The sequence below is a fragment of the Panthera pardus genome, unplaced genomic scaffold (assembly GCF_024362965.1).
Source record: "Panthera pardus isolate Hobbes unplaced genomic scaffold, ASM2436296v1 HiC_scaffold_1, whole genome shotgun sequence".
Taxonomy (NCBI): domain Eukaryota; kingdom Metazoa; phylum Chordata; class Mammalia; order Carnivora; family Felidae; genus Panthera; species Panthera pardus.
The window spans coordinates 24111089-24123375 of NW_026526654.1; the positions used below are offsets into that span (position 1 = coordinate 24111089).

General features: G+C 46.5%; 1 protein-coding gene across 5 annotated transcripts in view; it reads left to right on the forward strand.

The window, feature by feature from the left end:
* Positions 1 to 374: 374 nt before the first annotated feature.
* Positions 375 to 12287, forward strand: part of DZIP1 (DAZ interacting zinc finger protein 1) — a 55702-nt gene continuing 43789 nt past the window's right edge. For 2 of the 5 annotated variants that reach the window (XM_019444066.2, XM_019444069.2), the window contains exons 1-6: positions 375 to 659; positions 1341 to 1437; positions 1800 to 2027; positions 3076 to 3322; positions 3434 to 3994; positions 11439 to 11523. In XM_019444066.2, the coding sequence (XP_019299611.2) occupies positions 3320 to 3322; positions 3434 to 3994; positions 11439 to 11523 (649 nt within the window). In that variant the 5' untranslated portion in view covers positions 375 to 659; positions 1341 to 1437; positions 1800 to 2027; positions 3076 to 3319. The remainder of the gene's footprint in view (positions 660 to 1340; positions 1438 to 1799; positions 2028 to 3075; positions 3323 to 3433; positions 3995 to 11438; positions 11524 to 12287) is intronic. The other 3 variants (XM_019444067.2, XM_019444068.2, XM_019444070.2) reach the window with 3 other exon arrangements.

Consider the following 12287-nt stretch of genomic DNA (forward strand, 5'->3'; position numbering starts at 1 on the left):
GCACAGACCCTAATCCCGTTTTCCACGTCACTCAAATGCACAGCTGCATTAGATAGCCTCTTCAAGGTTCCTTGCATCTGCAGACTTCTGCAATGAAAACTCCTCTCTTCTTGGGAGCGAGTTCACAGAAAGCCCCTATGGTGAGGGCCAGGCCACCCGAAGGATTGGACTGAACCTGGTTTCTCTTTGAAAAGCCTTTCTGGGAAGAACATCCCACGCCAGCAACAGAGCGCGCCCCGGCACCACGTGTCTGCACCAACGGCGGGATTGGCGGAGCGCATTTTAGTGCTGCGGTCTAGACGCGCGCGGTCCCGCCCAGCTGCCAGAGGAGCTGGGACACCGAGAGGAGAGGCCGGAGGGAGATCGCAGAGGGGAGGGGGGCGGGTGGGGGGTGGGGGATCCCGAGGCGCCAGCGGCCGCGAGTCTGGAAAGGCCCGAACGGCGCCAGGCCCGCCACGCCGCAACTTGCCCAAACCAGACAGGCTTCATCCTGCGCCCTGGAAGAAGGAGCCGGCCCGCCGCCTCCCGCTCGGCTGCTCCTCTGCCTCCGCGGGCCCCGCCTGCGCCAGCAGCGCCTCTGGGGTCTGGGCCCCCCAGCGTCGCCCCAGTCCGCCTGCAGCGCCCGGCGCCCGGCTCCCGCCAAGGAGCGCGCAACTGGGGTGAGCCGAGGCCCGGGATGCGCCCGGAGACCTTGGGAGCTTGCGGCGGACCGGGCATCTCGGGGCCCGCGAAGCCAGGGCCTCCGCCCGCTTTCCCAGGCTGCGAGCCGAGGCACTGCAGACCCCGCTGGCAAGGCTGCGGCAGCCCCCACCCTCAGTTTACCTTCTAACGGGTGGCGCCGAGCCCTCGCTGGAGCCCACCTAGCTCGGCCTTTGTCTTTGCGGGTTCAGCTGGCCGGCCCTGCAGTGCACCAAGGACTGGTTGCGCCGCGCGGGGCTGCTGCCCAGCCGCGGGATGGGGGACGGAGGGAACGGGAAAGCGTGCCCCCTTCTTTCCTGTTCCGGCCATCTTGCGACCGAGATTCAACCAAAGGGGCAAGGATGGCCAGCAGCGCGGCGCTCTGGGCCGGAGTGGTGGCGGCGAACGGAGATGGGCACCTCAGTCCCGCGCGCCTCTTCCCTGGACCGCAGTGGGGGCGTGCGGACCAGCCCTCTCATTCAGCTCCGAGGGCCTGGGCCCAGAGCACGGGTGAATCCCTTAAGAGGCCAGAGGCACAGAAAATAGGAGGGATACCGGCCGGGAGCCAACAGTTATTTAAGCGTCTAATTCATTCAATCATTCTTTATCCACGTGTCCATTTGGCAAATTCTCAGCTCCTCACTGTGCCTGTCCGTTGTTAGGTGCTGGGGACACACGGTGAGCAAAAGAAATCACGGCCCTTGTTCCCGCTGATCCTGCAGTCCAGTGGATGGAGCCCACAGGACACAGACCTGCCAGGTCGGTAACCTGACGTCCTTTAAACAGATAGGGAAACTGAGGCCTAGGACTGACATAACTTGTTCTAGGTCAAGCAGCAAGTATATGGAAGAATCAAACTTTGAACCTAGATCTTTAATTTTATACTGGCTGCAGTGAACCGTTAATAGTTCTTTTTTCCTAAAGGCCCATTAAAAGTTGTTTGGATGTACAGTTTATATGAAGTCATATGAACTGCATGCTTTATTTCTTGGATGTTTTTATATGGATTTATTTCTAGTTCACAATATCTGGGAGTGCTAAAAATATTTGATATTACAACTTTGCTTGAAGTTACTCTGAATGGTATTTTCCTTTCTCCTACTCACATATCTGGCTGTTAGGAAAGAAAAAAAAATTCCTGATGGTTGGTCCACGCAGGGACACCCCGGTGGATTGAGGAATGTCTGGCTTTTCCTCAGCTCATTGATCTCTGTGGTAGCCACAGGCATCACCCAAAAGACCCCAAGAATGAAAGGCCTGATGTCTACAAGTTGCTGTTAGAGCAACTAGCAGCAGATGCTGCAGATCTCTGCAGATCACAGAATGCAGCTGCCTCACAAGTTTGTAAGGTAAACACCGGGGCCCTCTAAAACTTGATGGTACAAAGCTGATGGTTAAAGTTCCCCTCCATATATATATATATATATATATATATATATATATATATGTAATTTTTTTACCTTCACATTTTGAAAAGGTATCTTTTTGGGAAGACAAGTACAAAAAGTATTAATAATATCTGTGGAAGTTCCTTAATTTGTACTTTTTTTTTAATGTTTATTTATTTTTGAGACAGAGAGAGAGCGAGCATGAGCGGGGGAGGGGCAGAGAGAGAGGACACAGAATCCGAAGCAGGATCCAGGCTCCAAGCCGTGAGCACAGAGCCCAGTGCGTGTGGGGCTCATGCCGGGCTCCAACTCAAAAGCCGCGAGATCGTGACCTGAGCTGAAGTCGGACACTTAACCGACTGAGCCACCCAGGCGCCCCTTAATTTGTACTTTTATCAGTGTCTTGTACTTACCAGTACCTTATTTTTATATGTAGGCAATCCATAGAGGAAAAGAGACCCCATTTTAAAAAGTATTTCGGGTGTACGAAATTTAGAAAGCCTGCCGTCAGATATAATTAGCTCTGCCACTATTTTAATTTTTAAAACTTTATTGAGATATAATGTACAAATGCACCCTTAATTTTCAGTGCACAATTCGATAAGTTTTGGCAAATGTATATACCCCGGTAATCAACAAACAGTAAGCACAATCAAAACAGAATATTTCTGTTATAGCCCCAAAAGTGTCTTCCTGCTGTTTTGAAGCCAATTCCCCTCCATCCCATTTAATTTTACATAGTTTTGTTGTTTAACGTTTCTTAAGTCTGTGTGTAAAAGAGGAGGATGAATAGGCATTTCTGATCTCAAAATCTAAGGTGAGGACAGGGGTGAATAACTGGAGGCTAGCGGCCGGAACGGAAAGTTCCCGGGGATGTGGCTCCCCACTCCTTAAGGACAGGGAGGGTCAGCCCCAGAGCCAGGGAGGGTGGTGGCCCGGTGAGCTGGCGCTCAGGAAGTGCCCTCTTCCGTGGACGGGCTCGCCCACGAGGTCTCCTCTGGTCCCGCAGGGCCCTGGGCGCACGCTGACTGTGCGGGGGCTGGCGCGCCCTTTGCTCTAAGTCCGGGTCAGGGCGCTGCCATAGCAACGGCCTGGACGCCCAGACCTTAGGCCGCCGCCGCCGCCGCCGGAGACCCGGCCATCTCCCGCTCCCGAAGGGTGGGGCGGCGGCGGCCCGGGAGGCGGCCGGGGCCGGGTAGACGGGACCGCCCCCTCCTCGGATACCAGCTGAGGCCGCGGGTTTGCTTCCAAGCATGGTAAGTGAGAGCGGGGAGGTCGGGCTGCTGGCGATGTGGGACTTGGGGGCGGCCGGGGCTCCCCGGGACTCCCAGCTCCCTCACCACCCCTACGCTGCCTCCTCCCCTCAGCCCTTTCAGAAGCACGTCTACTACCCGCTGGGCAGCGGCCTGGAAGGACCCGACGCCCGCGCAGCAGCTGCCGCGGCGGGAGCGGCCACGATGGCCTGTGGCCCCCCCAGCGTGGCGTCGGTCCCCCTGCCCTTCTTCCAGTTCCGGCCGCGGCTGGAGAGCGTCGACTGGCGGCGGCTGAGCGCCATCGACGTGGACAAGGTGGCGGGCGCCGTGGACGTGCTCACGCTGCAGGAGAACATCATGAACATCACCTTCTGCAAGCTGGAGGACGAGAAGTGCCCGCACTGCCAGTCGGGGGTGGACCCGGTGCTGCTGAAGCTCATCCGCCTGGCGCAGCTCACCATCGAGTACCTGCTGCACTCGCAGGAGTTCCTCACCTCGCAGCTGCACCACCTGGAAGAGCGGCTGCGCCTGAGCCTGGCCGATGGCGAGCAGAGCAGGAAGCTCCTCACCAAGCAGGCCGGCGAGCTCAAGTTACTCAAGGAAGAGTGTAAACGCAGGAAAAAGATAATCTCGACCCAGCAGCTGATGATCGAGACCAAAGCCAGCTATTACCAGGTGGGACGCTGCGTTGTGATTCCGAATCATAATCCAGTTTAACATCCTCGATTCCCACCTCGGTATTGAGAGTCCTTTCCTAGATCACCGATTTTTTTTTCCCCCTTTGTGAGATTTTTACTGCAAATCAGAAGAAACAACATAGTTAAGCAAAATAGTAATTTTAACCAACAGCTGACATGGTTCGTTACCTTCTGTAGACAACCAGAGGATTAATAATTAAACAAGCAATGTTGTCTGTCGTGCTTTGCTGAAAGTCCTCTTTATAAACGCTGGCTGTTTAAGAAACTGTGTCCTCCCCCTAATTGATGTAATGAGAAATAAACCAGGTACAAATTGCTGTCGAGGTCTGGCCCCAGATGATCTGGAATGATTAAATTTGTGGGGCTTTTATTTCAAGATATTTTCAAGCTTGCTGAAAAGTTGTAAGAATAGTGCAAAGAAATTCATAAACCCCTCCCCCAGATTCTCCAGTTGTTAACATTTGCCACATTTGCTTTATTTTCTCATTCTATATATACATATTATTTTTGAACCCTTGGCCAGTGAGTTCCAGACTCCTAAGTAGTTCAGTTTGCATATCTCCTAAGACCAAGAACACTGACTAATGTAACAATATTAGTGATATAGAACAACAGTATTTGTTAATTGAACTGGTATTTAAAAAAATTTTTTTAATGTTTATTTTTGAGAGAGAGAGAGACACACACAGAGTGCCAGTGGGGGAGGGGCAGAGAGAGAGGGAGACACAGAATCTGAAGCAGGCTCCAGGCTCCCAGCTGTCAGCACAGAGCCTGACTTTGTGGGCTTGAACCCACGGATCACGAGATCATGACCCGAGCCGAAGTCAGAAGCTTAACCAACTGAGCCACCCAGGCACCCCTGAACATGTAGTATTTTAAGTATATTTTATGGGGCACCTGGGTGGCTCAGTTGGTTAAGCATCCTGCTCTTGATTTTCTGGCTCAGTGATGAGATCTAGCCCAGTGATCTAACCTGGGGGCTGCCTCTGTGCTGAGCATGGAGTCTGCTTAGGATTCTCTCTCTCCCTCTCTCTCTCTGTCTCTACCCCACTTGCATGTGTACTCTCTCTCTCTTTCTCTCAAAATAAATAAACATTAAAAAGTAAAATAAAATATATTTTATTAATGTAAGAATAGTATTAAAAAAATTGAAACCTCTTGCTTTTCTGTGTTTAATCTCTAACTTTTACAGGTTAGATATTGAGCTAAGATAAATATTGTAATTTTTTAGTATAATAGAAATCAGTTGTATATATTTTTTTATTGATTAGATGGAGAAAATGCAAAGGGTATCAACAATGTTTGATAAAGTTATCAGAGAAGCAACAGGCTGACAAGACTGATTTCATATCCTTACATTGTAGTCACTTTGGCTAAATATGAATTAAAAGGCCTCAGTGAATGGGCGCCTGGTTGGTTCAGTCAGTAGAGCATGTGACTCTTGATCTTAGGGTTGTGAGTTCGAGCCCCATGGTAGGAGTAGAGTTTACTGGGAGGAAAAAAAAGCCTCAGTGCACTTAGGTACTAGGGGCGTGAGTAAATGCAGAGAACTGGATGTAGGCAGATTATGATGTGGTCATTAGTGCTTAGGACTGACCCAACAGGAGTCTTGAGAGAAGTGTACTTAAGATAGGTGAACAATTGGGACAGAATACTGTTAGAAAGGCTTAGTGTTTAGCCTTGGGTACACAACCCTGAGATATAATACTCAAATGACACCTAATGTTGCTAATTGCCTATTTGTTTCATAAATGCCATGTACATATTTATAAATAGTGTTGATATGGCCTTTGATAAATACATCTATTAAACAACGAATAGAATAGGTTCTATTTAGACATTAAAAATAATTTAGCTTTGGTAGCAATCAGTGATATGTTAACACCTATGACATACAGAAATTTTATGTTTATGAACATTTTTTCATTCTTTCAGTTACTATAGAAATAGCTGTTAGTAAAGATTTTCAAGTTTGAATGATACACATGAATAAAGGTAAGGGCTTCGTTTTATTTAATGACTGACACCTGCCAAGTTGGCCACTCAGCAGAGCCTCTGAATAACAGTGTTGGGTGTATGGCGTGCCCCAGTGTGACCATGTAGAGGTAGGATTGCCCAGACCATTTATTCCTACTTAGTGTGGTATAGATACACTCTGCTCTCTTAGGTGCCTTGCCATTGTCTCTTGATGGACTGAGCAGTGTGAGCCCTTTAGGGTGACAATTCCAGAGTTAGACTGTCTGGGTTTGAATCCTAACTATTCCACCATGCAAGTCAGTTAACATCTAGACCTCAGTTTCCTCATCTGGAAAATGAGAACATTAGTAGTAGGTATCTTTTAGGGCTGTTCTGAGAATTCCATGAGCTAATGCACATGCAGCATAAGGAAGTCTCAGCAAATGGCATCTGACATGTGGTGTTGATTTCCACACTGGCTTCTTGGTAGTGAGCTGTGACTCCTCAGGATCTCTGCAAGGCCTCGCGCCTTTCCTAGGAGGTGAATAGCGGTGGTACAGGAAGAAGGCCAGGGGTTGCAGTGATGATGCTGTAAGAAGCGGTGATTCAGGGAGGGGAAGTCAAGTCTGCTTCTAAGAATAGTTGGCACATAGGCCAGCTGGGGGTCCAAGATGTTACAAGTATTTCAACTCCAGGTTCGGACATGTGGGGATATTTGGCCTATGATAAGATTTATAGGAAGACAATTGATTTTGTTTAAATAGCTATTTGACTTTAGCCTGCAGTCATGAATTTGTGTTTATGGAGACCTCCAAAAGCTGGGGAAGTCTCATGGCCATGTGTAAAGGCCAGTGTGTGCCAATGATGTGGTTGTCAAATTATTTTTTTTAATGAAATTAAAAAATACCAGTGTATCATAACAGGACTTAGACTCATTTTAAGAAGAACTTTTGTTTTCGCAGCTGGAAGACTCAGATTCCTGTCCATGCTTTAGCACTACAGGCAGATTTTGGAATCTATGTCAGTGAATTTCTGACCCTGGTTGCAGTTTTTCAGTGGAGATAGTGTTGGGGTAGAAAAAAGCATGCATTTTGGGGTGCCTGGGTTGCTCAGTTGGCTACGCATCTGACCAGCTCAGGTCACAATCTCACGGTTTGTGAATTTGAGCTCTGCGTTGGGCTCTTTGCTGTCAGCGCAGAGTCTGCTTCAGATTCTCTGTCTCCCCCTCTCTCTCCCCCTCCCCTGCTCTGTCTTTCAAAAATAATGAACATTAGAAAAACAAAAAGAAAAAAAAAAGCATGCGTTTTGCAGTCAGAGAGACATAGGTTAAAATATGCATCTTATAACGCTGTGACCCAATTCATTCCCCACACCGTTAACCAACCTCTGGCAACCACTGGTCTTTTTACTGTCTCTGTAATTTTGCCTTTTCCAGAATGTCATATAGTTGGTATCACTCAAGATTTAGCCTTTTCAGATTGGTTTCTTTTACTTAATAAAATGCACTTAATGTCCTTCCATGTCTCATTTATCTGGTCACTTACTGAAGAACATCTTGGTTGCTTCCAAGCTTTGGCAATTACGAATAATGCTGCTATAAACTGATACGTGTGCAGGTTTCTGTATGGACATAGGTAATCTAAGTGGCTGTATCATTTTGCATTCCCACCAGCAATGGGTGAGGGTTCCTGTTGCTCCACTTCCTTGCCAGCATTTGCTGATGTCAATGCTCTGGATTTTGGTGATTCTAATGGGTGTAGGGTGGTATCTCATTGTTTAAATTTGCATTTCCCTAACGACACGTTAAGTGGAGCATCTTTTCCTATGCTTAATTGCCATCTGTGTATCTTCTTTGGTGAGGTGTCTGTTATAGTCTTTGGACTATTTTGTAGTTGTTTGTTTTCTTTTTGTTGAGTTTTAAGAGTTCTTTGTATATTTTGGGTAACAGTCTTTTATCAGTTGTGTGTGTTTTGCAAATGTTTTCTCCCAGTCTGTGGTTTGTCTTCTCATTTTCTTCACATTGTCTTTTGCAGAACAGAAGTTTTCAATTTTAATGAAGTCTTGTTTATCAGTTATTTCTCTTTAAAAATTTTATTTATTTATTTTGAGAGAGAGCGCATGCACACATGAGGGAGGGGCAGAGAGGGAGGGAGAGAGAGAATCCCAAGCAGGCTCCACACTGTGACATTGCGGAACCCCGTGTGGGGCTTGAACTCATGAACCATGCGATCGTGACCTGAGCCAAAATGAAGAGTTGTTTGCTTAACCAACTGAGCCACCCAGGCGCCCTCAATTATTTCTTTCATGGATTGTGTCTCTGGTGTTGAATCTAAAAAGGCATCATCGAGATCATCTAGGTTTTCTTCTATGTTATTTTTAGGAGTTTTATAGTTTGGCATTTTACATTTAGGTTGGTGATCCCTTTGAGTTCGATTTTGTAAAGGATGTGAAGTCTGTGTCAACATTCATTTCTTTGTGGATGTCCAGTTTTTCCAGTACCATTGTTGAAGAAACTGTCTTTGTTCCATTGTATTGTTTTTGCTCCTTTGTCAAAGATCAGGTGGTGATATTTATATGGGTTTATTTCTTGGCTCTCTCTTCTGCTCCACTGATCTGTTTGTCTGTTCCTTGGACAATACCACACTGTCTTGATTACTGTAGCTTTATATAGTAAGTCATAAAGTCGAGTAGCATCAGTCCTCCAACTTCATCCTTCTCCTTCAATACCTCGTTGGCTATTTTAGGACTTTTGCTTCTTCATACAAACTTTAGAATCAGTTTGTTGTTATCCACAAAGTAACTTGCTGGGATTTTGATTAGGGTTGCATTGATTCTGTAGATCAACGTAGGGAAAATTGACATTTTGACAATATTGAGTCTTCTTATCCATTAACACAGATATTCATTTATTTAGTTCTTTGATTTGCTCTTCAGAACTTTGTAGTTTCCCTCCTATAGATATTTTACATGTTTTATTTTATTTTATTTTTTTGAGAGAGAGTGTGTATGCATATGAGAACACGAGCAGGGAAGGGGCAGAGGGAGAGGGAGAGAGAGAACCTTAAGCAGGTCCCATGCCCAGGATGGAGCCTGACTCTGGGCTTGATCCCACAACCATGAGATCATGACCTGAGCCAAAATCAAGAGTTGGACACTTTACCTGCTGAGCCAACCAGGTGCCCCTAGATCTCATACAAATTTTGTTGGGTTCATACATAAGTATTCATTTTTGGGGTGCTAATGTAAAGGATGATGTGTTTTTAATTTCAAATTCTACCTTTCCATTATGGAATATAGGAAAGCAGCTGACTTTAGTATATTAACCTTCTATCCCACAACTTTGCTATACCTGGTTGTTAGTTCTGGGGTTGTTGTGGGTTTTTGTTTGTTTTGCCAATTCTTTTGGATTTTCTATAAAGACATTAATGTCATCTGCAAACAAAGAAATTCTGTATCTTCCTCCCTAATCTGTGTATTTGTTACTTCCTTTCCTTGCCTTATTGCATTAGCAAGGACTTCTAGTACAATGTTGAAAAGCAGCAGTGAAAAGGGTCTTCCTTGCTTTGTACCTGATCTTAGTGGGGAAGCTTTGAGTTTTTCCACCAAGCGTGATATTAGCTGTAGGTGTTTGTTGTAGCTAGTCTTTACCAAGTTGGGAAAGTTCCCCTCTTCCCTGGAGTTTTTAACTCTTAGACTCTTCCACTGTGAGCCTCCAGCAATTTGTCAATTACAGTTTAGGTTTTCCTACCCCTTCTTACCCTGAGTTCATGGCTTTTCTGTATTGTTCAAATAGTTCAAATATCTATTTTTTGATTTTAGAAATTAAAAGTCACAGTTTCCAGAAAGCCTCATCCTTTCCTTTCTCCAGTGCTGTGCCTGGCCCTAAAGCCCACACTGACATCTGAGTCCAGTGGGCAGGCCATGACATACTAAACTTGAGCAGTCATCAAGAGCAGAGAAAGCTGGAAAGATACTTTAAAGACTCCCCGAAATGCAAGGCCAAGAAATATGCCATAATGTTGGCTTTCTGGGAAAGAGACCCTGAACTTCTGATGCAGTTATACTGATTTGGAGTAAGCTATACTGCACATGAATAGAAGAACATGTTAGTAGCACAATGAAAATGAAACTGCAAAATCCAAACTGGAAGAAACTCTGTAGGACACATGTTTAGTTTCTTCAGCAAAAGAATTGCAAAGATAAAAGAGAGATGGGGGGCCGGGCGGTCTATAGACCAGAAGACAGTGGAGAGACATAATGAGCAGTTGCAGGATATGGCCGTATTGGGATCCTGATTCAAAACAAACTGTAAAATTTTTTTCTAAGAATGTCCTTTTAGAGGCTCCTGGGTGTCTCAGTTGGTTAAATGTCTGACTTCAGCTCAGGTCATGATCTCACAGTTCGTGAATTTGAGCCCTGCTTTAGGCTCTGTGCTGACAGCTCAGAGCCTGGAGCCTGCTTCAGATTCTGTGTCTCCCTCTCTCTGCCCCTCCCCCACTCACGCTCTGTCTCTCAAAAATGAATAAATGTTAAAAAAAATTAAGAAAAAAAATGTCCTTTTAGAGATGGATTCTGAAATACTAACAAATGAAATATATAATATCCAGGTTTTAATTCAGGGTAATCCAGGAACAAAGATATAGATGAAACAAGTGGAATTTTTGCTTAAAATTTGAATCTGTGTTAAAGTGGAAAATAGAACTATTTGTGGATTTTTTTTTTCAGTAAAATTCATTTTAGGAGGCCAAGTATTTCTAAGCATGTGTTCAGTGATTTATTAATGCTGGGCTCTGGGAATAATGCTATGAATAAGATAGACAAGAGCCCACACTGTCAGGAATGTGACATTCTAGAACCAAGAGGGATTGAGCAGAGAACAATAAACAAGTGAAGTGGCTAAACGTGGAAATAGTAACTGGTGAGACATGCAATGGTGAAAGTAAGTGTGGTGGGACAGTGACTGGCAGGAGGGCCATCTGCCAAGGTCTTGTTGAGGATGTGCCCAGTGGGGAAGATGCTCCCGGAATGACTCCTGAATGTCAGGAAGGAGCCAGTGGGGGGAAGGTCTGGGCAAGGTTCAGGCCGGGCACGAGCTCATGCAGAGGCTGAATTTGGCCTGCTTGAGGGACAGAAAGAAGACTGGCGTGGCTGGGGTATCTCAAACAAGTTGGTGACAGGCTGGGAACCAGCTGTGGAACAGGAGCAGCATCAGGGGTTCCTGCAGGCACCCAAATGGGCTACTCTGGCTGTCGGGAGATAGCTGTCACTGCCTTGTTCTCAGTTTGGAGAGAACACCCTGGTTTACAGTTGTCTTTTTAGTCCTGCTTTTAGTATCCCTTGCCGGGATGATATCTTTTGGGGGACCGTTCCCAAGAGGTGGTGCTTTAGGTACCCCAATTTTAATTGAAATTAGGTGGGAGAGCACTTGTTACAGGCATTCATATTTGTTGCTGTCTCCTTTTCAGTGCCATTTTTGTGATAAGGCCTTTATGAACCAAGCTTTTCTACAAAGTCACATTCAGCGCCGCCACCCTGAAGATTCTCACCTTGGTAAGTCACGAGCTCAGCTTCACAGAGCTGTTTTCCTTTTGGTACCTTTCTCTATTTTCAGTGAGGCATGGTCCAGTGCATCTCTCAGTCCTTCTAAAAGTATCATAGTCTTTGTTCATTCATGAAATATTGAGCGCCTACTATGTGCCATGCACAGCACCAGGCCTGGGGCTATGGGCGCACACGAAACAGACCAAGTTCTGCCCTCTGGGGTCTTACATTCTGTTAGGAGGGGCAGAGGAAACACACTTAAATAAATGAGTCGTTCCTTTCAAACGGTGGCAAATGCAACACGGAAAATAAAACAAGAATGGGGTGGAGGTGGTCAGCAAAGTCTTCATGGAGGAGGCCTTATTTGATCAGAGACTGGATTGATGAGGAGGTCCCAGCCCGGGGAAAAGCTGGGGAATGAATATCCCAGACATGGGGAGCTCTGAGTGTCGGAGGTGTGAGGGGCAGGCAGCACAGCATGTCTGAGGAACAGAGAGAAGATCAGTGGAATAGAGCGAGCAAGGCAGTAGTGTGTGGGGACATTGGAAGGGAGGAGGCCAGGTCACGTGGGACATTGAAGGCCCGGGCCAGGAATGTGGGTAGCGGCTGGTGAAGAGCGTAGGGGCCGTGGTGGTGGAAGCAGGTGGAAGAGTGAGGAGGCTACTGGGGTAATGCAGGTGAGTGATGTGGCAGCAGGACCAGGACGGGACCAGGGAAGACCAGAGAAGTGAAGATGGAGAGGACGTGTGTTCTGCACAGAGCCCACAGACATG